Source organism: Falco peregrinus, chromosome 2 (genome assembly GCF_023634155.1).
Source record: "Falco peregrinus isolate bFalPer1 chromosome 2, bFalPer1.pri, whole genome shotgun sequence".
In the NCBI taxonomy this organism is placed as follows: domain Eukaryota; kingdom Metazoa; phylum Chordata; class Aves; order Falconiformes; family Falconidae; genus Falco; species Falco peregrinus.
In genome coordinates, this window is record NC_073722.1 from 12,000,747 (window position 1) to 12,024,757 (window position 24,011).

Genomic DNA, 24,011 nt, shown 5'->3' on the forward strand with positions numbered 1-24,011 from the left:
GGTTTGGGGACAGTGTAAGCCCATAGCAAGCACTCACCCTTCCAGTTTTAGGATGGTGAATGTTCAACTGCCGATGTCGAGGCCGAACAAGTCTTTTCCCCACCCGAGCGCAGCGCTCACGGCCTCGCCGAGCGTCACCCCGATGGCAGCGGCCGCCAGGGCAAGGCAGCCCAGCAAAGCAGGAGGCAGAGCAGTAGGTTACCTGCCTGGAAGGCACTACTGCTGCTAGCTGCCGCACCGTCCTGCTGCCTCAGCAAGGGAAAAATACACCAGGGCACATTCACATTTTAAAGTACAAGTGCTTAAAGCCATTCTGGCATACGCAAGCAAGACGTCCTTCCATACCACAACACAATAAAGCCAGCGTTACGTGCACTGTGAAGAGAGAAGGGAGTAACAAAAGCAGCAGAGGTACCAGAAGAACAACAAAGCAGTGGTGTCAGGAGTGTTCTGCTGTTCGTTTGCTGTTAATATGATGTGGCCTAGAAGTGTGTTACCTGTGCGCCAAATCCTGCCTCTGTGCATCAGGATAACCGTGGCTGCAAAGCAACTGCACAGCACACAAGCAAGGGGGAGAGACCCACAGATGCCCCAAACCCAGGATAAATAACAAGGAGAGATGACAGTTCTGTTGAATATTTTAATATCTGCATTGCCTTCATAGCGCAATTAAAGCAATCTTTAAAATTCACTTATTACAAATGTTTGTCAAGTCTATTTTTCCCCAGAAACATTTTTCTTACTTCCTTGCACATACACCCAAACACACTATAAAAACCTCATTCATAACATCAAAGGAAGGGCAATCATCATTCATGTAAACATCTTTCTTAGAGTTATCCATTTTTTAAAAGTCATGAATAAACCTACAGATGTTCAGTAAGGCTCATAGTTCGAGTACAAATGTCATAAAACACCTATCAAGTACTGTATACAAGTTAAATACTCCGGGGTTAACTGTTAACACATGTATAAGCTTACCCCAAGGATTATTCTTTAGCACTTAGTTCTTCAGAACAGAGACACCCAGTAATTATGGGCTAAAGAGTATTAAAATAGCAGAAGGCCCAGCAGAAACTGTTAAGTAATACACAATTTTAGTCTGGATCTTAGCTCAAGAGTTATACTCAGTACAGTTACAGTAGGAAAAAGTCTCCTAGGAGGAAATCTGCAGAAAGGAGGGATGGGTCCATTTGTACAGTATCATGAAGGGACAAGCTGAGAGGTATGTCCTGAAGATGTGACTGGCCTTGCTATTGCAATTATTTATGACAGCCATGTGTAATGCTGCATAAATACTTCCCCAAATAGCAGAAACGACCATTTGTAATTGTAAAGATCATTTGTTACATCTCCCCTTTAAAAAAAAAATAATCTACTTACTGGTAATCAATTACACTTGCACCTTACAAAAAGACATCCTTTTAAATTTGGTTTAGATCTTACCGGATTTTTTTTTTTTTGAATATTCATTCTACCGTGAAAATATTTCATACAAACATCATTTTACATACAAATTATGTTAAAACTTGTGAAGTGGGTCTTCCCACACTCATGTTTTTATGGCTTGAACGTTTAATTGCTTAGATTTTTTGTATATATACTTCTCTCGGGGAAGGAAAAAAAAAAAAACCAAACCAGTAGTTACAGTAAAACTGATAGAGAAAGAGGGCAGGAGCTTCAATTGCCTGAAGACAGAAGAGCGCCAAGAGGAGGGTCCATTCAACAGATAGTGACCTTAGTGTTCAAAACCTTTGATCTGGGGCAAGTAAACATGCACTCAATCTTGCACCTTTTTTTTTTTTTTTTCCTTTTAAGAATAAATAAATAAATAAATGAATTCCCTTATAAGACTGCTTAGAAATGCTCTGTCCAAAAATACTACTTCTCGTGTTTCCAATACACAAAGCAAAAGGAACAAGTTCTTCCCTGGGCGCAGGTGAGCATGAAGCCCACTTACACCCACAGGTAAACTGCTCCCACGCCTGCGTTCCTCGCGCAAATGCTCTCAGCATGCAACCGTGGGGTGTAAGTGAGGAAGAGGCATCTAATGCAGCACCTCAGCACATAAGGAGACACTTCAGCAACATTGTTTTCAAAGCAATTGGTTTGTGGTTTGGTTTTTTTGTTGTTTGTGTGTGGGGTTTTTTTGTTTGTTTGTTTTTTAAAGTGCTTCGAGGCGAAGTCCTCAGGCACCCATAGCTCCAGCAATTCTGCTGTGCCAGAGGAAAACAAAGCAGCAGATAACCAGCTCTGTACAACTCGTTTACCTCATTGCATCGGCAGCATTTTCCAAAAAGACTATCAAATCGAGTGAAAGGATAGAAATCACAGAGGTCTCTGGGACAGAAGTGACACCGTACACTTCCTAGCGCAACTGAAGGGGTGAGCACCGGTTTTGACTGAAGGACAAGGGCAGTCAACTGGGAAGGAAACAGAAGTGGCAATTTCTACCACTTCTCAGTTTCTCATACCAGAGGGGATGCGTTGGCTACTCTGCTCCTCCAGTGCCTGGCAAGAGGGTGAGAAATCCCTGATGGCACTCTTGCTTCCACACCAGCATCGTAATTCAACAGCCCCAGGAAAGAAACTCCAGCCACTGCCAACTGTGTGCAACACTGAAAGCTCTGCACCCGAAAAGGGTGAACTAAGGAGAAGGCCACCGAGTCGCCTCCAGACCATGCAGCCTGGCAAGGTTGAGCCATCGGCCTCCCAAAGGTCTTGAAGCCCGCATGAGTCACCCAGGAGCTGCATCTGGGCAAAACCATGCACCATCCTAGCGGGTGTTGTTGCAGCTATGGAAGAAGTCAGAAAACTATCACAGCTCTCACTCTGATCACTGAAAAGCCATATCCATGGACTTCCTTTGATTTTTTCAACAGTTAAGACTTACATATATTTTATGTAGGTTAATGGTTTTTTTAATCACTAACAAAAAAAAAAAAGAAAAAAAGCCTTTTCAGATTTGTGAAGGAAAACCAGGTATTTTAGTAGATTCCAAAATGTAAAATTATAGCATGAGACTCAACTTGAGACACCTCCCCTAGGCCTAAGCCCTTTTCCCTCTTATCCAGGAGTGACCCAGCAGCAGGTAGCTCTCAGCTGTAACTTCTCATGCTCTTGTCTCCAAGATTAACCGCTTCTCCAGAAAATTAAGCTTCTGTATTCTTGGTGACAAAACACAGTGCTGCCGTAGCAGGAAGATCCATTTACGATATTAAAAAAACAGAGAGAGAGAGATAGAAACAATCAGCAGCCTTTAATACAGGCTGATAAGAGGCTCCTTCTCACAAAGGAGCTCAGGTAACGAGCCTCCCATCACAGAGGAGCCACGTGCAGCACTGCAGACCAAAGGCAGACATTGGGAACTGATCCATACCTGAAAAAAGCAGCGGTTCCAGGTTCTCTTATGCCATTCTTTAGCCACAACAGGTATTCCGAAAGCCAGCTGCTCACCCAGGCTCAGCTGATAGGCATCAGCTCTTCTTCCAGTTTCTGTGCCAACAGGACAGGTCTTTGGCCAGACTCCTGAGAAGTGGAGCTTCCTTCCTTATTGCATATTCACCAACAGACAGCTGCGTTCAACAGGCTCAAACGGAGAGCTCTGCAAAATGGCTGCTTCCTCTGCTCCAAATTCAAACCGTGTTTTGGTGTGGGTCTCGTGTTACTCCTGATAAATTGTTCTGCTAAGCCGGTCTCGCTACCTAGTGAGCCCCAGAAGCTGAGTTGCAATACGCTGACCAAGTTAAGGCATTGTTTGGAGTTCTGCAACTAACCTGTGGTTGAATCTGTGGTTGCCAACGCACACCTCTCAGACACCTCTGAAGGACACACTGCGGCCTGAGCCCTTTCACTACCCAGTGGTAAAAAACATCCCGACCGTCTCCACTCTACCAGACCACAAAGTAAAAGCAAACAAAAAATTGAAAGGCTTGGTCCTGAATCAAGCCAAAGCAGCTTTATAATCACAAGTTTTATAGAAGGTTGGTCACTGAAGAAGGGATTGCTAGGACGACCAGTAGATTTTAACAGAGCAGAGAGAAAAAGGACAAGTAGAGCTAACAGAGACAATAGTCACAGTTGTGGCATACTACCAGGCTTACAAGCATACACAAGAGCAAGAGAAGCTTCTTGACTGTTGCCAAAATAACAGCTTTTGAGAACACACAGAGGATACCTCAGTGCCTTTTTATCCCCTACAATTTCCCTATTCTAGGATGCAGCCTTCAAACCTGATGCACAAAGAGCACCTATCTTGAATTTATCTCAAGAATCAGGCAATATGAAGACTGTAAAATCTATTAAAACGTAAGCAACTCAACACTAAGAGGAGATAGAGGAACTGGAGACTGATCAGGAATGAAGCCAAAGGAGCTCTAGAGATCAGAACATTTTAAGCACAATTCTCTAGTGGGCACAAAGAGGCCAGCAGTCCAAAGCAGGTTGTCAAGACTGTGGAAGGAATTCCCATCCATTCACAGCAGGGTTCAGTCATGTATCTTCCCTCTCCTCTTCCCTGCACTTAAACACAAGCCTCAACTTTGTAAACTTCACGATCCTGGCAGAATAACCCACAAGATGCACCCAACAGCTTCCTACCAGAGAGGCACGCTTTTCTGCAAATGGCTGAAACAGCAATGTTGTAAAATAATGACCCGTGGGCAGGTAGGAAAAGATCAAGACATGCACATTTCTTTCCGAGATTCATGTGCTGAAGCTGTGCTGCCAATCGGCCTTTGACAACTCTCACTCACCTGTGAGGCTTGGTTCTGTTTCTGCACACTCAGCTGAGTCCCTGAGCTGTCACCTCTGCCAGCCACCTGCCCTAGATGAGAAGCGGATCTGTGGCCTGAGTCTCCAGCGCAAGGAGATGAGTGGTGTCAAAGCTCACATTCAGATCATTGCTGGAAGAATATCAAAAAGCCCTGAGCCTACTCGCCCCCCTCTCCAGCACATGCACAGAGTAGCTTTTGTGCAAGCTTAAATGGTGAGGTGCTGGAAAAGGTCTGTTCTCAGTCACAAGGACTAAACAAAGCCCCAAATCGGAGAGGTTCTTATTAATAATTCCTAACTTTGTCCAGGTACCAAAGCAAGGATTTTCAGACTGCACAAACCAGCAACCTCATCCTTCCACTTGCAGGTACCAACGCAACACATTCTCCATGTCTAGCTCCCCAGACAGCCAGACACCATTCGAGCAACCAACCAACGTGTTGCAATAGAAAGGTAGGTCTGATTTCCAAATTGTTTATGTTACATATATACAAACTTTTAAAACTACAAACATTTCAAGAAAGTGTTGCAAATGCATTTGAGTTTTTCCTAAGCTGCTAAACCCAAAAGAGAGCATCAGAGTCCCAGAAGGGCTCCAGTATCCAGACAGAGATGACACATTATTTCTCTCTTACACAGCATTAGGCAAGACCAGTACAGTACCTGAAAAAAATGCACAATTTTCCTACCCCTGAAAAACCCCAGAACACAGCCCTGAAGATGAATATTCACAAGCCCCCACTGTTGGCTGCAAAGCAGCTATGGATTGACGGCTGTTTCTAAATATGAGCGGTGAGTGATGTTTTTACATTCATTGTTTGTCTTTCAAAAACAATCTTTTAGTATCTTTTTTTTTTAAAAAAAACACCTTATTTTGATATCTCATACTATATTAATTTACTGTGTCTTAAACCAGTACTACTAGAAGATGGCTACAAGGCTATATTCTTTGTCAACTGAACATGTACAAAAGATACAGCTCTCCTTAACCAAGTACTACAGCCTGCCCTCAGATACATACACCTCCTTTATGAGAATTCAGGCGAGATGCAAGCATCTCATTGCTAGAATTTTTGCCTCGAGAACTGGCCACTTTAACTGGTGAAAAACGCAAACCAACTCGCAGACACTAATGCAAGTAATGTGCTTGCCTTCCAGGACATGTACTTCTGAAAGTCCTTCAAAAAGCAAATCTGTTTCTCCTTTCAGAAAATCTTCATGCAAAGAACAGCTTCATTTGCGTGTCATAATCATAAATTAAATAAAATAAGCCAGCCATAAAGGCTAGATAAATATTAGGTTTGGACATGTTGCTATACTATTTAGAGAGCCACAGAGACCAACACACAGCACTCTCACATACACACACAAGCCTTTCCACTAGTTAGAAAGGATTTTCTCCTGCAAAAGAGGATTTGTAGAAAGAACAACGTTCAGACAAGAGGAAAGGGGAGTTAAAACCCAGCCTCCTATATGCTAATAAATAAACTGCTCTATTGCAAGATTCAGATCAAAGGTTTAAAAAGGCAAAATTATGCTACTATTAGAGAATATCAAAATATTACTGTTATCATCACAAGTGGCATATATGCAAAATGCAGTTGCACAATAATGCCTAGGCAGATAGAGAACGACACTAAGTCTGCCGACTAAAAGTGAACGATATACCCATTTTAGTTTTCTGTCTAGTCTTTTGGCATCTTTGCATATGGTGCAAAAGCAGAAGCTACTAAAGAATATCACATCTCGTATAGAATATTAAATAATTTCTCCAGATAAGACTGGTGCAACGCTAGCTAATTTTAAATCTGCTATGAGTAACACAGTCAAACCTAGTTAGTATGCAAGAAACTTATCTCTTAACACAGAATGCAAAGTTATGATGCAACAGCATGAACAATCCCTGGTTGTCCAGTTTTCAGTATAAAGGTAGTGCATAGATCCAAGTTTCTATTTCAGTTTGCTGAACAGAGAAGGAACTCCCATTTCACTTTTGCTGGGCAGCCTGGAAAGCTTTCAGTTCCAGCTGGTACCACTCCGGTGCTTCTGGCCCATTTTGCCCAACTGGGTTGTGATCATATCCATAAGCCACTGTTAATTCTTCATCCTTCTCCACAGCCCTGATGGTACGGATACACTTGATAGGCCCAAAACGAGGATGAACAAACCTAGACAAAGAGTGAAACACCTTTGCTAAGCTTAGTTGTCAACCCACAGACTCTGTCAGCCCCTTCTACAGTTTCAGAAGTCGCTCACAGTTCAGAGTAGTATCACATAACCTGGTGTCAGATAAGTTGATTGCTTTGAGTCAACCTTATAAAGACTTAAATAATAAGGGCCAAAATATTGGTATATTAAAGCAGCTTTGTGTAGCTCTGTTATTGGAAATTTTTCACCAGTCCTGCAATATTGCTTGTCTGTAATACGTAAATAAAACAAAGTTAATCACTGCCACATGCCTTGGGCTCGCAGAGGTAAACATCTGCATGACAGGAAGACAGTATAGATTATGAGAGACTGGAGAGCATGGAAAATTGATCATCTTCATTTCCTCATTACACACTATCTACCGAACAATAATAACGTACTTTGTGCTTCTTCTCCCAGGGCCTCACAGTAAAGGGAACTGGCTTATTTAATGAAGGAAAACTATTGTCTACATACACATCTCCACAGGTGTTTACTTATACATTGGTATGAAAATATTTATACCCTTAAGCTTATGTAAACATTAAAAGTTTCCTAGTGCTCTGCACAAACTGCAGGGCAGCAGAATGCTTATTTTTTGAGTGTCAGAAATGCCAGCACATGTGATGGTGCTGATCAAGCATCTGTAGTTCAGCAAACAGAGTGCAGTCCTAGTCAAGCTCGGATTTAGAGCTGTGCTTATGGACTTTAGAATCAAGAGGCAGCTCCCAAAGTTCACAATAAAATTAACAACAGTTGCAGACTTCAAGACACTCCATGGTGTGAAGGCCCAAGAGACATCAAACACCCACAATGCCAGCCACTTTCCAACTGGGCCCAGGTGAGCGGGAATTCCTTCAGTGCCTGGACCTGTCACTCCCAGCCCCACCGGCTGCTCCTCATCCAGCTGCCCAGGAACACCCTGTGAACCCGGACTGCCCAGCTGCAGCTCCCACTCCCAAACATGGGACTCTACTTACGGGTCATAGATGCAGTTAGGAGTGAAAGAATGGTTGGCCTTATGCCCCAGCGAGGCACAGTACTTGGCAGCGTGGTTGTAGGGCTCTGGCACGTCTATGACTGTTTCGTCATCCAGGGATATTGTATTTCCATTCAGGGCCCAGTCTCTGCTGTCTACCTAGTTTGCAAGGCAAAAATCCAGTGTGTGTGTGTGTGTAGGGTTCAACTTTGCCAGCAAACATTCAAATATACGCATCTAAAGCTTTCTCTGTAAGCCATTAAAAAAGAAACAAAACACCACTGCTTTTTTTATATGTATGTATACATAGGTGAACATGCACTTTCTTTCGATTAAACTCCATCACATTAAGTGTTAAGGGTGGAAAGGGTGCTGCATAAAATCCTACTATAAAAGATGTTGATTTCAGAAGGAGCAATGAAAATTCAGACTGACTTTTTTCTCTCCTTTACCTCCTGGTGTGTAATTCGCACTCCATTGTAAAAGGACATAACCGTACTGGCTTCTGCTGCTATTTTTGAAAATAATCCTTCTCCAGCACTGGAAATGAGAGAGACGTCAACATACACCCTACAAGGGGAAAACCACATGGAATTAGTCATTGGCTACAGTTTTCAAGAAGTATTATCACAACACTACTGGCAGGAAGACTAATACTTCAATATAATAATAAAACTAATAATAATAATGATGATTCAAAACCTCCAAATGCAACTCCTTCTTCCCCTCTTCCATACATTCTCTTAATTTTGGTAAAATGGAGATTTTGTGGGCAGTGGGGGCTGACTTTACCTATTAGTTTGAAATTATTTACTTTTTTTAAGTGCCAATCTATCATTACTCCTCAATGGCGGCTTCAACTCAGGAACACCCTCAATAACATACCAGAATCCCAGAGGCCCCCACTACACTGAGGTTGCTGGTGTGTACATGCACAGATGAGCAAAAGTTTTCAAGGTGAAGCTTAGATCCTCAAGCACTTGACGCAAATTAACGCCAGCATTTTACTAGTCAGTTATTTCAGAGTATCAGAAAAGGATATAATCGAATATAATAATATAATCGAAGTATCTACAGAGATAAGACAGTTTAGCTTCTTAGCCTAGATAAAAAGTGTAATTGTGGAATAGCCATGGAAGAGATTACCACTGACTGACTACAATGAGACAATTGCTGAGGAATGTGTTTTGAGATTACAGGGTTGTCGCATTAATGATTTACTCCTGCCACTTTGCTGCATTTGTAGGGAGGGGAGAAAACTTCATACAATGCATGCCATCCAGCAAGACACCCCGAATACACCACACTGCAACCTGAACCTACTTACACATATAGAAAATAGGGAATAGCGTACTTTTTTGCTCAGAATGTCATAGATGTGAACTATTACTGGAGTCCAGGACGTGACTGAACATGTCTTTGAAATGCTATGAAATTATCCCAGTTTAATCTCTTGAAAAGTATAGCTGTGTTCTATCTGTGAGTGCAATTTTATTGTGTGAATTGGAAAGAAATTCAAGTCAATCACTGACTGATGTGCAGCAATAGGTTCCATTTCAAACCCTTATGTGTCTCTTTTTTTTTAATTTTACATGAGAAAAGGTTTGCAACTAGGCCCTAAAAATGTAACAGCAAAGAAATACGGACAATATTGCAAGAGGGGAGAAAAAAAAGCCTACCTCTCTGACTCGTAAGGATCAGGAAGAAGTGCATTTGTAGAAATGCAGGATGAAGTAGATTTGTCAAAACTGTATACTGGGCCTAAAGAAACAGAAATCAACAAAGGAGATAAACTAACTGGCAGTACTGAAAGCACACAACCCTTAATCAAGACATGCATAAATTAAATTTTAATGACTGCAAGAAATAAATGTTATGCTTCCAAAAAAGGGTATTGAACAGAACTGCACCTGTAAGAGGTCTTCAGTGAGACACTGTTTCTTGATTATTTTTTCCCCTCAACATACTGGAGCAGCAGTATTACCACAAAAGGGTGATACATATGTTCTTCAACCTACTAACTTTCAAAGGACTGGACAGCCTTTCAAAACTGATCCTTCCAGAGTCTCAAAATTAAAAAGTAAAGCAAAATTTAAAAGGATATATTCAATAACACATTAATTACAAAAAATATTTCAAATATAAAATGTTTTCTAGTCCAAATCCTGAAGAGACTTCAGCCAGAAGGTAATGTTCAGTAATCACAAAGTACACTTGCCATGGTCATTTGTTTCCTGCCATTAATAAGCAACTCAGTAGTACAGCTCTAATTATATCCTTACATTCTTCTCCAATCAACTTCCAGAGCACTATCTGGGAGTTAGGTTAAGATGCAGGTGGAAATAAGATGGGGGAAAAAAACCCAAGGCAGAATATTACGAAGTTCGATGAAAGGCCATCGCCCCTGGTGTCCAAGATCTGTCCTAGCTGAAGGCAGCTTCCTCCAGAATGTAACTAAATTCTATTTATAAAGCACAACTGTCCCCTCTCAGAAGATAACGTTTAAATTTTGATTTGCTACTGCAACTGAGAGTTTTGAAAAATCAAAACTCACATGCATTTGCTTCTCAACACCTTTTCACTGAGTTTTACGTTCTTATTTCATATCCAGTGAAACAATCTTTGCTGGCAAAACAGTGCATGTGTTAGCATAGTCCCTGTTTATTACTCGGGGCCCTATCCACGGCTTAACCCACTCACCTCCAAAACATCGCACACACCTCAGAGCGACAAGGTCACTCCAGAACTATAGGCCCAAGCCACCACTGCCCTGGAGAAGGAGTACTGGCTACACAGCTTGAAGGCACCACTCTGACCCCAACCATTTCATAGCCACTTCCTACCAGCAGGACTTGATAGACTGGAGGGTGCTGGTGAGTCACACCACTACACAACAACCAAATCTAGCTCACTAATCGCAATCCCCGTGTCCCTTCAGCCCTGTAACACAGATGCCAGAATATTCATGGTGCTAACATTCACTTGCACAAATGCAACGGACAGAGCTACAACCAAACCACAGCCTCCCTCTCCTCTTTGAGTTATTTTACTAACAAAACACAGCCTGTAACTGTGCCAGCATTAATACAGTTAAGCAGGTTTTGCTGCTGGCAGAGATGGTAACGGTGTGCACGAGGAGCCGGACAGAGCCCGTGAGCGTGCAAGAGAAGGGTTATGAAATGCAGTTCAGCAGCATCACCACACGGGTCACTTCCCGTTTGTTCCCAGAGGAAAGGGATCACTCCACGTGCCTTTCTGTCCAACTACAATTTAGAAAAAGGGCTTCTCACTAATAGACTTCTTATCTCATCCCAGCCAGACTTTTAGAGTCTCTAACGAGGAACATTCTGGAAGCCAAGCTGTTTGCAGTGAAGTGCTGGTAGCAAGAATACAAGTTTCTGTTTTAGCTGAACTTACTGCCTGGTACTACTTCAAACTGAGGTTTCCCATCCTCTACAGATGTCAGAGTCGCCAATTTTGCTTCTATCATTTCTCCATCTATGAACCTTCCAGAATATGCAGTCTTTCCATCAGGGTACACATAGGCTATTTTCTCTCCAGTCATTTCCCCTTCTTCATTCACCTCTCCCACAAGGCTGCCTCCATCCTGAAAGCATGAGCAAGAAAGAAAAGGCAGAGCATTTACTATATTCTACTATCTTCATTACATGAAAAAGGTTCTCCCCAACTTTTTAAAGCAGCAGTCTAAGCTACAGTAAGTTCAGATGCAAGATCGTGAAAATGAGTGGGAAACAGACACATGAGGAAGCTGGGTGAAGTCATTCCAGCCAGGATAAAACCGATAAAAGAAATGAAAAGAGTTTTTTACATTGTTCCAAATCAGCAATACCCAAGGTCTTTCCTTACATGTGACACAAATACAGCATTTCAACTGGCAACATTTTTACGTCAACAATCCATGAACAAATTTTGTGTTTTCTTAGTATGAAGCTGTGCTTCATAGGAAAGAGGAAAGAAAAAAAAAATTAAAATGCTGCCTTGCTTACTGCTAATTCATGGTACATCAAAAGATTTGAGTCAATCAAAAAAAAATAAAATTATTTGCTGGACGACTGGAGTTTCTCTGTCCCAGCATCACCCCACAGTGTCAGGTGGCACTTGATGAGAACAATTGTTTGCTGAAAGCCATCATCAGCAACACTTTTCCTCTCTCAGATATACACATTTTAGCCCTGGGCTTTGCCATCTGTGATCTTCCTGCAACTCCAGTTAGGTCTATTTACAGAACTGCAGAATTCTGCAGAGATGCATAGATTAGCACAGGTCTAACAACTTAGGGTGTATATTTCAAAAAGGACAGCTTCAAATAATGCTCTGGAACAAAAACAGCAGGTGTGATGTGGAAACAAGACTGGTTTAGATCAAGATCACTGTGCACAGACTCTATTTCATAGTGGCACCATTTTGCTCAATTCCAAGGATGAAAGAGCTTCAAACACAGCATAGTAAGGAACAGTGAACCTTAAGTTTGGCTAAAAATGTGTGCACATAGCATCATGCACAGAACCATGCATATACAATTGCTTCCATGGCAAAGGTAGTTTTGAAACACCTTGCATCCTTTAGTCTGGTGAGATGATAATGATAAACAACCTCTAAATATCCACATTTCCAGAGGTACAGCAACACTTTGTCAGCTGGAAGATGAAACAGGAGACATATGACCTGAAGGGTCAGCTGTGTGTATTTTATACAGTACAGTAAAACTGCTACTTGTTTGGCAGCATACACCAAACATTTGCTGATTTTAACACGTGTCTAATAGCAATAGTGAAAACCAGTAAATAAAACGAACAATCAATGGTGAGCATTTGAAATGAATCTGCAAATGGAGTATGGGCAATAGGTAGCACAGAAACAGATTTGGTTTTGACCAGCAGCTTAATTACATGCAGTTGTTTCCCCCTCCTCAGCACAAGGCAGAGATTGAAAGGGTCAACTCCGGAGTGCTGTATAAGGCTGAATAGGAATTAAAATTGCAACGCCTTACACAGCTCCCGTGCTCCTTGCCTGCCGTCAGCACTACAAAGTGGCAAAACCACCCACCCAGCCTTCCCCAGGAGATACATAAATGCACTCTGAAGGGGCTGGATTCCCTGTAGGATGAAAACAGTGGAGGCAGCTCGCAGCCTTGCTGAATCCTGTCTATTGGGCAAACATTCAACAATGAAAAGCTTTTACTGTTATGTTGGATTATCCAAAATCAGAATGCACAGATCTTCCACTCAAATTTTTGTGTGCTGACTTTTGGATAGCTGGGTCACAGTGGGTATTTGTTTCAGCTGGAGGGAAAAGAATGATACATAATGGTGTTAATCTGCAGTAAAGAGAGCAGGTGATCAGGCTTACCGGGTAATAAATCCAACAAACTCCATGTCGAATGTTGTCTTTATACTGCCCTTTGAATATCAGCCGCCCATCACTGTCATACTCCTGGGCTGGTCCATTCAGCTCTCCATCCACATACGTGCCATGAAGGACCACTCCATCCTCATACGTGTAGATTCCCTGGCCTTGTAGGGCATCATCGACATAGTACCCTTCCAGGGTGCTGGTGAAGAGAGAAAGAAAGCAGCAGTGGAAGACTATTCACGTAAGAGGTGAACCTGAACCTCGACACAGGGCGCAGCACAACCCTGCTCCTCTGCTCATCATCCTACATATTACTAGCGCAGAGAGGCTGAGGGGAAACCTTCAAGAGAGTCAGGTCCTAGGAGGAGGTAACTGTTGACACCTGGTTTGCTATGGCCAGGCACCCTACAGCCCTCCCCAAAACGCACACCGCTGCAACAATTGCAGCTTTTCTTCTTTTTCTCAGTGGTCTCTCTCCAAGGGCCCAGGCTGCCGCGTGGCAGAGCTGCGCACAGGCGGACTGAAAGGTACGCTGTATGGCTCGGCAGTGGCTGCCAGGGCTCCCTCACTGAGACAGCACTTCCAGCACCTACGTCCCCTGCCAGGCATCGCTATCCCCCACGTCCAAAACTCTGATGCGTTTGCTAGTTTCATTTTTTTTTCCAAATTCAAAATTTGAGGGGGACAAGGGGGAACAGGACTAGGAAGGTACACCTGACTTCTCTGGAAAGCCAAGATGAAAACCAGAAACTTGTCTCTACAGACCTCCAAAGGCAGAAAACAACTTACACCGTCCTTGCGCCAGGGTGCGCTGCATGGACGCAGCATCATTCATCTAAATTACATTGCTGAACTTTTTTTTTTTGCAGGCCGGGATAGCAAATTACAGCAGCGAATGGATGCTCATGGTCAATGATGAAATTATTGCTCAAGCAGGCATCTCACGTTAGGATTTTCTGCCTCCTACATTTGGATCTTTACTGACATCCCTCTGGTGAGATGAAACTGAACTGCTATACAGATGGACCACAACAGGGCAGAAACTGCAACCTGCTACCTGTTCAGTATTAGTTCTCTAGTGATGCACCCAGCAGCAGTCTGTACCAGCTTTGCTAAAAGCACTGTATTTCATGTATTTCTATTAAAATGGAACACAGCCTGTCAAACAGAACTCGTGCTGCCTGGATTTGAACAAAGAAACATGTCACTTCAGTTTTGTCTCGCAAACCCTTTAGCAGGGGCACAGTATCTTGCAATCTGCTTTGCCTTCCCTGCTGAGAGAAACTACAAAGATGAAAGCATAACTGTAAAAGAGGATCTACTCAGGGTAGAACTAGCATAAGGAATTACAAACTGTTCAGCTTTTACCCCAGCATATTTAGCCAACAGCCAGTTGCAGTACACATACTTCCACTGCATAATTCTTCCAATGCAGACATCTAAGGTATAAGCCCAAACAGTGTCTGGGAGCACGTGACTCTACATGTTTTACAAAACTTTACGAAACAGATTTTCAAGAGTTGCCCAAGGAATGTTTTCTTAAAATTGACTTTCTGGTTTCTAAAGCTTCACTCTCTGTTTTTACATAACTTTGGCAAGCTGGCTGAGGTTTCCACAGGAAAATACACTACAGTAAAAGCCTCAAGGCAAACCAGATGCAGAGCAGGAAGGGGCAGGAAAGCTGTTTTACTTTCCAGTCGGATGAATTTCCTGATCCAGGTTACTACAGAGCTGCACAGACAGCTATGGCATCACAGTACAGGGAAGGAGCAGAGCAGATACGGGAACCACCAGAGATCTGTGCACTTACTTGACTATAAATGACACCGCTTTCTTCTCTAGTTTATCACAGATCACCAGATTTGAATTTCTGGCAACACACACAGAGGCTGCACATAGGATTACTGTTTAAAAGATGCAGCCACCCCCGGTTTATGTAATGAAACGGACCCAAAAAACCTTTCTTGTTACCTTTAATGGTATTAGTCAAAGTTAACAAGTTGCTGAATGACAACAGTCCTTCAGCACTGTAAAAACCAACCTTTTCTTTTACTGTAACTCAAATTTCAAGGTTTTCTTTCTTTGTATCAAGCTCCAAACCATGCCCAAAAGATCCATCTCTTTCAACGCTTATATCATCTAAGGAAATCAAAAGGAAGATACCTAAAAAAAGAACTCCACATCTTTCAACCTTGCCTAAAAAGTCAGGTTCTCTAAAACTTTCATACTTTTCAGTTTTTGAGTTATTTCCACCCCACTCCCCCCCTTTTCTCTCTCTCTTTTTAAGCTCTCAAAGTATGATGCCTGCAGCAGGTGCCTGCACAGTACTTGCAACCAAGACCCGACCAGCACAACGAGGAACAAATAGCTTCTGTGTCTTGCACAAACAAAATCTTGTTAATACAAACCCTGAGCTAGCCTATATTTCTCCAGCTTCCTTCTCAGATTATCGTGTTTGTGGTAATGTAAAGTTTTACTAAAGTCAAGATTGATCAGATGTATGTACTCTGTTCCCATTACCCACCAGGCCTACAGGGGATCTAGGATATCCACTACCTAATATCACACTAAACTGGTGAGAAGAGTTGGGATGGGGAGGGGTAGATACACGTACTGCAATATCCTTCCAGGTACTAATTCCCATCGATAGACCCTAACCCATTGATCCCTCACTCCCTGATCTCCCACCTTTCCCTCTTATGGGAACATTGAAAACTTTTTCTTAAAAGTAATGCTGTTCTCTGCTGTGTTTTGGGCAATGTCAGTTTACAAGAGTTTCTAGTTAAGGAAGATGGCAGCTGCAGCTCAGTGCCAAACACTGCTCTCATGCTCACAATTATTGCGCAAAGTGTTTTGTAAAGTGCACTCCAGCAAGCATTAGCACCAATGAAAGCTCAACTACATGATCCAAAAAAGGGAGTATGCCAGAGGTGAAACTTCTCTCTCTGAAAAAGTATGTTGGGTTTTGTTGCATTTTTGAAGGGGGAGGAAAAACAACTGGTATTTCATTCCCGGTTTCCACTCCCTTAAATAATCAACAGGAAGAAGGCAGCTATTCCAGTAAAGGCGAAAGTTTTCACCAAGGCAAACAAAGCAGCCAATCCTATTTCCCAACACTGAAAAAATGGAAACGCTTAGGCTGCTGCCAGTCTGACAGGGCTCAACCACTCCCAAAAAACAAGACCTACAGCGGTTCAGCTGTCAGCCTTTACCAGCAGCCTGCAAGGGAAACAAGATCCAGGAATGCTGAAACCAGCTAACTTACTGCACTGAAGCACACAATACTGGAAGGGGAGAAATGCTGCGACGAATTTTGGAGATTTGTTTCTCTTCTTCGTAAACACTCTGCCTTGCCCATGGCACAGTTAATGGAAACATCATGTCCTGTTTTATACCAGGTCGTTCTTCCTGCAACACATTGTAAGACCTGAACCATCCGCTTCAGAGAGCGACTTACTTTTGCTGCCTGGGTGCAGACAGGTCTGCCACTGCTCAATTAAGGCTGTTTTAGTTAAATGAAAATAATCTTTCTTAGGGCAGTTTATAAAACCATTCCATTTCCTGAAACCACATTACAGACTATTTTTGTATATTTTCGTTCTGCTAGTTCCCAAAGTCATACAGTAGCCAACTGCTCCATTTTTTTTAAGGGTTACGAAAATTATATTAAAAAAAAGGAAAAAAGAAAAGTAAAAGGAGGGCTGGCAACACTGAAGCAGTACAGAACAGGTTCAGCAGCAATCTGAATCTTCTCACAGAGCACTGCCTGTACCATGGATTACTTGGAGGAGCAGCCCTACCAACAAAATAGCGGGTCAGTTTCTTTTGACTGTACAATCAGCAACTGCTCTGCTGAGATCAACAACAAGCACAGAAGCATTATGTACATGTGTCCATAGAGACACTGTCTGCCAACTTAAAAAAAAAAAAAAGAACGCTATTTTAGAGAGGTCAGTTGCTGGGCAGTACTGATTTTCAGTTACTCACAGAAGATTTAATACGCCCATTACCAACAACAGTGGGGAATTTTTCTTCATCCAAGTTTGGAGGCCTGATCAGTTTCTGCATAACTGAATAAATGTATTATCTTTCTCATTGAAAAAAACCCACAATCCCCAATACGAAGCAATTGCAAAGGCAAGTACAGACAAGGAGCTGACTCACTGAGGCAGCACAATACCTCTGCTCCTGCTCAGAAGTTAGCTGAGCAGGAGGAGAGCAGACCCGGCACGACTGTCGGTTTAACAGTTGCTATTCATAGTGCCACCAACAGCTGCAAACCCATGAAGAATCGTGTCATTTTATACATCTGCTGCTCCTTTGCAGGAAGTTCTGAGCAACTGCAGAGAGAAATGCTGCAGTTGGGCGAAGATGTGTTCATAACGAAGACACGAAGACCTGAGAGGAAAACACACACACAGGCACAGACTAGCCCAATTTCACTGTCACAATTCCCAGTGAAGGGAGGGTAAATTATAGGGGCTTTTCTGAAAATAAATCAGGCCACAGGCAACTTGAAGAGGATTAGGCAGAGCTGGGAACAAACCCATATTTATCTCAGTCCTTTAACCACTAAACAATTTCCAAGACCAAGCAGAGGGTAAGCATCTCTATCAAGGCCCCACATCTGCGCGTGAGGTCTGGCACAGGGCACTCCTGGTCCAGCTGCGGTCTCTGTATAAGGCTGTAAGACAAAGAAAGAATTCCACCTGCAGTTATGGACTTGAACTTCGCAGTCCAAGTCATTGTCAGCGTGGTTTCCAATAGCCCTGAGACCTCCCAGTTCTTACAGTCTCTAATTAGTTCATAACTTTATAGCGCTAAAAGAGCTCACACTGCTGCATTCTCCCACCAGGAAACAACTCCAGGCATCATGCTACAGACAAAGCCCCCAAGCCCACAAAGGCATGGCTACAGCAGCAGCAAAGAAAACCTCCCAGCTACTGTTTTTAATGAGAAAGTTTACCCAGAAACTCAGCAGCATACAATCAATGTAGGTTAGTTTTCTATCACTGCAAGCAGGAGGTAGAATACAGAACGAAAATCGAAGTGTCAGTGGCCTACCTTCCATCAAAAAAGAAGAACTTGCCGCGGCCATTCTTTTCTCCGTGCACAAAGTTTCCCTCAAATCTGTCTGTTGATGAATAGGTGACTGTACAGAATCCATGTGGCAATCCATCATCATCTAGATGCCCTGAAACAAAACCCAGATGAAGAACAAAAGAACACACTGAATGTTATATAAATTGCAAACCTGTTCTGACTATGCTGACACTTGAAACGCAGTAGGCTCCCCAGCACAAAACAATAATCCACATCAAAACATTTCTGTTAGGAACAGGGGTCAGAGATTCATTACAACTGAAGTCTGTATTTGTGTAACACACTTTGCTCAAAATAAAAAATGAAAAGGGTCAGGATAAAAGAAAAGGGATGAGACAGGAGAGAGAAGAATAAGCAAAAAGACATGTTTCTGAAAGAATCAAGGTTCACACTATTCTAACTTGTGTTAATACACATCTTCAAATATATAATAATTCTTTATCTAATATACGTATTTCCTGGTGAGAACAAAATAGATTTATACTTCAATCCACTGCATAAGAAAAGGTTTGGTTTTTCTTTTAATAAATACATATCTTACAACAATGTGGGTGTGCCACCTCATCACCTATCCACAGGTATTTAAAGAAATGAAAGTATGTAATATCTATAATACTATGCCCTTGTAATATGTCAGTCAACTTGCTGTTTCATATTTTAAATGCTGCTCTCCGGTGCCTTTCTGATGTGTTCACATTACATGCCCCCATCCCCTTCCCTTTCCTAGCCGTATCAGTTTTTCCCATTACAGCTGTCACACACGGGGAAAGCGGAGGGGCAACACATACGGATCTTCATCTGCACGGGTCTGTATTTTACAGAACACAACTGGCCAACTCTGATTAAGTTAAAGCATGATAAGGCCCCTACTGCATCTCTATCTGCCTCTTTAAAGCCAAAAGAAAATGGAACAAGAGTGTTTTAAGCAATTGTTACTGTCTAGTTTACCTGTGTGAGCTTGAAGCTCTTTGCACTGCACTAGCAGAACATCGCTCTGACTGCAGAATGAAGATGTTCAAGCTCAGCAGAGCTGCTTTCAGCACAATGATACACCAGGCGCGGGTGTAACAGGCGCCCATCGTGACATTTTATAAGGTATACATTTTGCATGAAAAGTGATGAATAAATAAAAGCTAGTGTATATTTATGTTCTTCCACGTTTCTAAATAAACACTGACCTCTGATCCTCCAAGCCTCTTGGTGAGGCATACAAAGCCTATTAGAGATGACAGACAGCACGTGCACCCACTTCTACAGGCTTTGGGATGAGCTCTTCACTGACCAAATTCGCCCTAAACCAAAAACGTTCAGCACACATATGGAAAAGCAGAAACACTCCAGTGTGGGGGGGAGTGATTACAGCCGGATGCAGACAATGGGAGGCACTTCAGCGTTACCAAACCTCAAGTCCTGCACCTGGAGAGAAAACAAGCTGTGCAGACAGCAGTGGGAAAAGCCACCTACCCATGTGGCTTCAGAAGTTCATGTATTCATGCCCCAATTGCAACAGATCCACAGGGTTCTGCAGGGACAAGGGTACCCTGAGGGCACACGCATACACACATCTTCTTAAATCAGCCTTAAGCTTTCCTTGGGCTGCTTCACAGCCTCTCAGGGACATCACAGACAGGGCATGGTAAGGATGCGGGCAGCATCTGGTTAAGAAACCCTCTCCTATGAGGCAGAAGACCAAGCCTTTTAATATCAGAATGACTGATGGAAGAATGCCATACTGCACAGGATACTTTGTTAGGATATATTTCCAAACTTTTCTCCATCTCAAAATAAATTTCATAGAAATCAAAAAAGGATAGAAAAAAGAAAGGATAGAAATAAAAATACGAGAGACCGACAAAGATAGATGAAGGAAAAAAAGAACTAACTGATTGTTCCTCAAAGTAAACAAGGCACCTAGAAAGCAAGTGTACAGGAGAAACTAGTGGTGAGATACCTGAGCTCATCCAAGAGCCAAGGTTCCCTCCTTCAACCTTCCCATACGTGCTCCCCAAAGTTCCTCTCACACCTGCTCTGGCACTTGCCAACCACCCTCTGCAAGCGGTGCAAGTCACTAAGTTGGCAGAAAATTCTTCCCTTCGTTGTTCTGCTGCTGGTTCGGGAGGACGACCCTGCACCCCACTGCCACAGCATAGCTGGGCAGCTGGGCGCCCACCTGTCCCTCTCGGGGGTAGCGACCCACCTTGCTTCCAGTTCAGCCACTGCACAGAAGATCACTGTGCTCTTAAGTTCTCAGTCCAAGCTAGACTGAAAACAGTTAAGAGTTTAAAAAAGTTAATAAAACCGATCAGGCACTGCTTACTGTCTAAGCCGAGATAAGCAACAGAGTAAAAAGAGAGAGAAAAACGAGGGGGAGGGCAGGGAGGGTAGCTACATCACTAAAGGCTTTTAGTAACTTCAAAGAGGAACCCTTTAAAACAGCAAGGGCAGCAGGCTGCTCTTTCCAAACAGAACTTTTTTTCCTCCCATTCAGTCAGAGCCCCCTTTTTGCAGAAGGAAAAAAATTTAGCAGTTATGTCAATGTAACAGAAAGGTCAGTGAAATTACTGACATGGAAACCTCTTTTAGAACAAAAACAACTACGTCAACATTTATGATTTTAATTAAAGGCTTCAGTTTTATCAGCGTGGGAGGGGTATACTGCTGTAAGTTGACAAACCCTAAACAACACAGCACGAGTTTTCCCCTCACTATCAGAGCAAAACTTCTATAAAATACGTTGAGTTTAAATAAATAAACCCCCAAAGAACACAAAACTTGCAACTTTGTTCTCTGTGACTATTCAGTTTTGTCAAGATTTTGCTGGAATGCAAAGCCCAGCACAAAAGCTGCCATGCTTAGACACAGCACGCATGTCAGGACTTTTGCACAGTAGGATACAGACTATCCCAGAGATTTAAATGGTCAGCTTTGATGCAATGGCCTCTATACAGAGTCTTAATCTCAGCCACAGTACAAAGAATCCAATTCTTCTAATGGGCTAGAGATTTCCCCCTACCGATTTAAAAATAAAAATAAATAAAAAAATCCCCCACCCCAACAAAACAAGAGACATTCAGTCTCTCTAAGTCAACAGATGGGGAAAAAAGCAACTTCAAGTTTAATTACATAGATGCAACTTTTCCTATATGGCTGAGGCCTTAGGCTCTAATTCTGCTTCAAATGAAGTCAATGGAAAAAAATCCTTATTTCAGTGGGAGCAGAGCATTCCACTTCCCTTTCTCACCTCTCTCCTCCATTTCTGAAAACAAATCCAAAATGTTTAAACACATTTTAGAAATATTGTATGACCTCACTTTTGTTACTTCTTTAAAGGTCTCTCAATAACTCCTCTTAAGCTCTGACCATGAACGTTTAAAGAAAAGGAATTACACTGATAGGGGCTAGTTCATAACACAGTATGATGGGGGCCCCTTAGCAAAACCACTGATGTATACAAACCAAAAAGAAAAGCCCTTTACTGGCAGTATTACTACTACAGTGTGCATCCTCAATAACAGATTCTGGCCACAAAGATGCTAGACAGATGTTCTAGAAATGACAATAAACCACCCCCACCCCCGAGATGTGCTGATTTCTGTCATATTTCTAACTTCCCCTGGGTAACTGCAAATCACCCAGCCATCCTATTCACCCCCCAAACAGCATCCTGCTTCTGTGTCACTCACAAAAACACATGCTTTCATACACACTGCTGCACAGCACAGGCTTTAAAAACTTGTTTCCTTAGCTGACAGCAACACTAAGCAAATGCACAATGTGGCTGAAGGCTTCACCTGTGATATGAGGATCAAAACTACCGACTCTTTGCAAAAAAAAAAAATAATTGTAATCCCTTGATCTGAGGAGCAGGAAGGGAAGGAAGAGGAAAAGACCCATCTATTCGGGCACAGCATTTGAACCACCTCACCCTGCCCTCACAACCATGTTCTACACAACAAAGCTTCTCTTCGGCTCTGTTGCCACATACTTAGACAATAAATCCAGATCCTAGCAGCAGCCACTTAGCTTGCATCTGCTGTTAGCCTAAGCTGCGGTGCCCGTCAGTCTTCTTTGGAGACATGTGCTTTGAGGCCCAACCCTCCTGCCACAAGGCACCAGCAGCGCACCGCTGCACGGTGAGAATTACCGGCATCGTCACAGGCCAGCTCCTGACTTGGCATGCTGAAAATCCCAACAGCTGAAAATCCAGGATTGCTCTGTCTGGCAGGACCGTGGTCCCTGTGAGGAACCTTTGGGGAGCTGGTGTTTCCACGTACAGCCGGCACGCTCTGCTCGGGGGCTGCCCGAGGGCTACCAACCCACCCCGAGGGCTACCAACATGCGCTCCCGGGTGCCTCGCAGGATGACAACTGCCTACTGTTGAGCTGCAGCACAGCGTGCCAAGGTTTCCATGTGCAGTGCCTTCCAGAGGCAGGCGCCTCTGCTTTAAAACTCTTACAGGGTTGGGTTCTGCACTCCCAACAGCACGAAGGGAGCGTGCATCGCCTGTGAGATGGGCCTTCCCGCTCCGGTATGGGGTCCCACCCCGCTGCCCGCGTACCCCGCGTACACGACCACGGTTACCTCCCCGGTTGCTTTCTCTCCCCCCTTCCCACCGGCCCGGAGGTACCCGCAGGCTCCGGGCGCGGCTGCCCCTCGCTGCCAGGGCGCAACCGGGTGCAGCTGCCACTCCCGGGAAGCCGGGTGAGCTCCGCCTGGACGGCATCCTCCATCGCGAGCCGTGTCCCGGCGCCAGGGGACGCGGCCGCCCAGGACACCGGCGGGCGGCGCTGCCCGGGCCCGGAGGGGCGGCGGCCGCCCCGGGGACAGCGCCGGGCAGCGGCCGCCCCGACAGCCGCGACGGCACCGGGCGGCAAGCGCGGGCCGAGCACCCCGCCTGCACGGGGAGAGGGGGGCACAGCGGCGACGGCAAGACGCGGATATATTTTTTAATTATTTTTTTTTTTTCACATCGAGAGCAGAGCAAACGTCACCGCCAGGCTCCGGGGCCGCAGCCTCACGGCCGGGCCGGCACTGCGGCGGGCGGCAACCCAGCCCGGCACGCCGAGCAGCAGGGGGCTGGGGCCGGCGGCGGACGGCCCCCGGCCTGAGCCCAGCGCCGCAGCCCCGTACCGGCGCCCGCAGCCCCCGCACCGGTCACACACCGCCACGTGCGCGGCGGCGGCCCGGCGGCGCGGCCGTTGCATAAGCCCGCTGATGTCATGCGCTGCCGCCGGCCCCGGCCGCCCCTCCCGACCCGCCGCCGGCGGCCCGCGGCCCCCCTCCCCGCCCTCGCCCGGCGCCCCCGGGACTGCCTCGCCTCCTCCCCTGCCGCCTGCCGGGGCCGGCTGCCCCCGCCCCGGGGCCGGTACCTTCCACGGTCTCCTCCAGCGTCTCCTCGTCGCTGTCCATGGCGGCGGCGGCGGCGGGCGGGGCGCAGCCGCTGTAACCCTGGCGGGGGCGCGCGCGCCGCCCCGCCCCTCCCCGCCCCCGAGGGAGGAGCCGCCCCACAGCCCCCGCCCCCACCGCCGGACAGGGCGGGGCAAGGGCGGGGCCGAGGCGCGCGGTGGGCGCGGGGCTCTCAAGGTGGAGACACCCC

The 24,011-nt window shown here is 44.5% G+C and overlaps 1 protein-coding gene across 1 annotated transcript; it reads right to left on the reverse strand.

Moving 5' to 3' along the window:
- Window positions 1-626: 626 nt before the first annotated feature.
- On the reverse strand, window positions 627-23,917 carry SETD7 (SET domain containing 7, histone lysine methyltransferase). Its single transcript, XM_055794867.1, has 8 exons — window positions 23,785-23,917; window positions 18,377-18,506; window positions 13,310-13,511; window positions 11,357-11,546; window positions 9,619-9,700; window positions 8,392-8,509; window positions 7,941-8,098; window positions 627-6,941 (listed from the first exon to the last, which is right to left on the reverse strand). The coding sequence occupies exons 1-8, from the start codon at window positions 23,822-23,824 to the stop codon at window positions 6,761-6,763; spliced, it is 1,101 nt and encodes a 366-aa protein (XP_055650842.1). The 5' UTR covers window positions 23,825-23,917; the 3' UTR covers window positions 627-6,760.
- Between the last annotated feature and the right edge of the window lie 94 nt (window positions 23,918-24,011).

Coding starts and splice junctions, on each gene's coding strand:
- SETD7 (XM_055794867.1), bottom strand. CDS start 23,824: ATGGACAGCGACGAGGAGACGCTGGAGGAGACCGTGGAAG. Junction 13,512..18,376: donor TTCTTCTTTTTTGATGGAAG/GTAGGCCACTGA, acceptor TCTCTTCACCAG/CACCCTGGAAGGGTACTATG. Junction 8,510..9,618: donor GATCCTTACGAGTCAGAGAG/GTAGGCTTTTTT, acceptor TTCCCCTTGTAG/GGTGTATGTTGACGTCTCTC.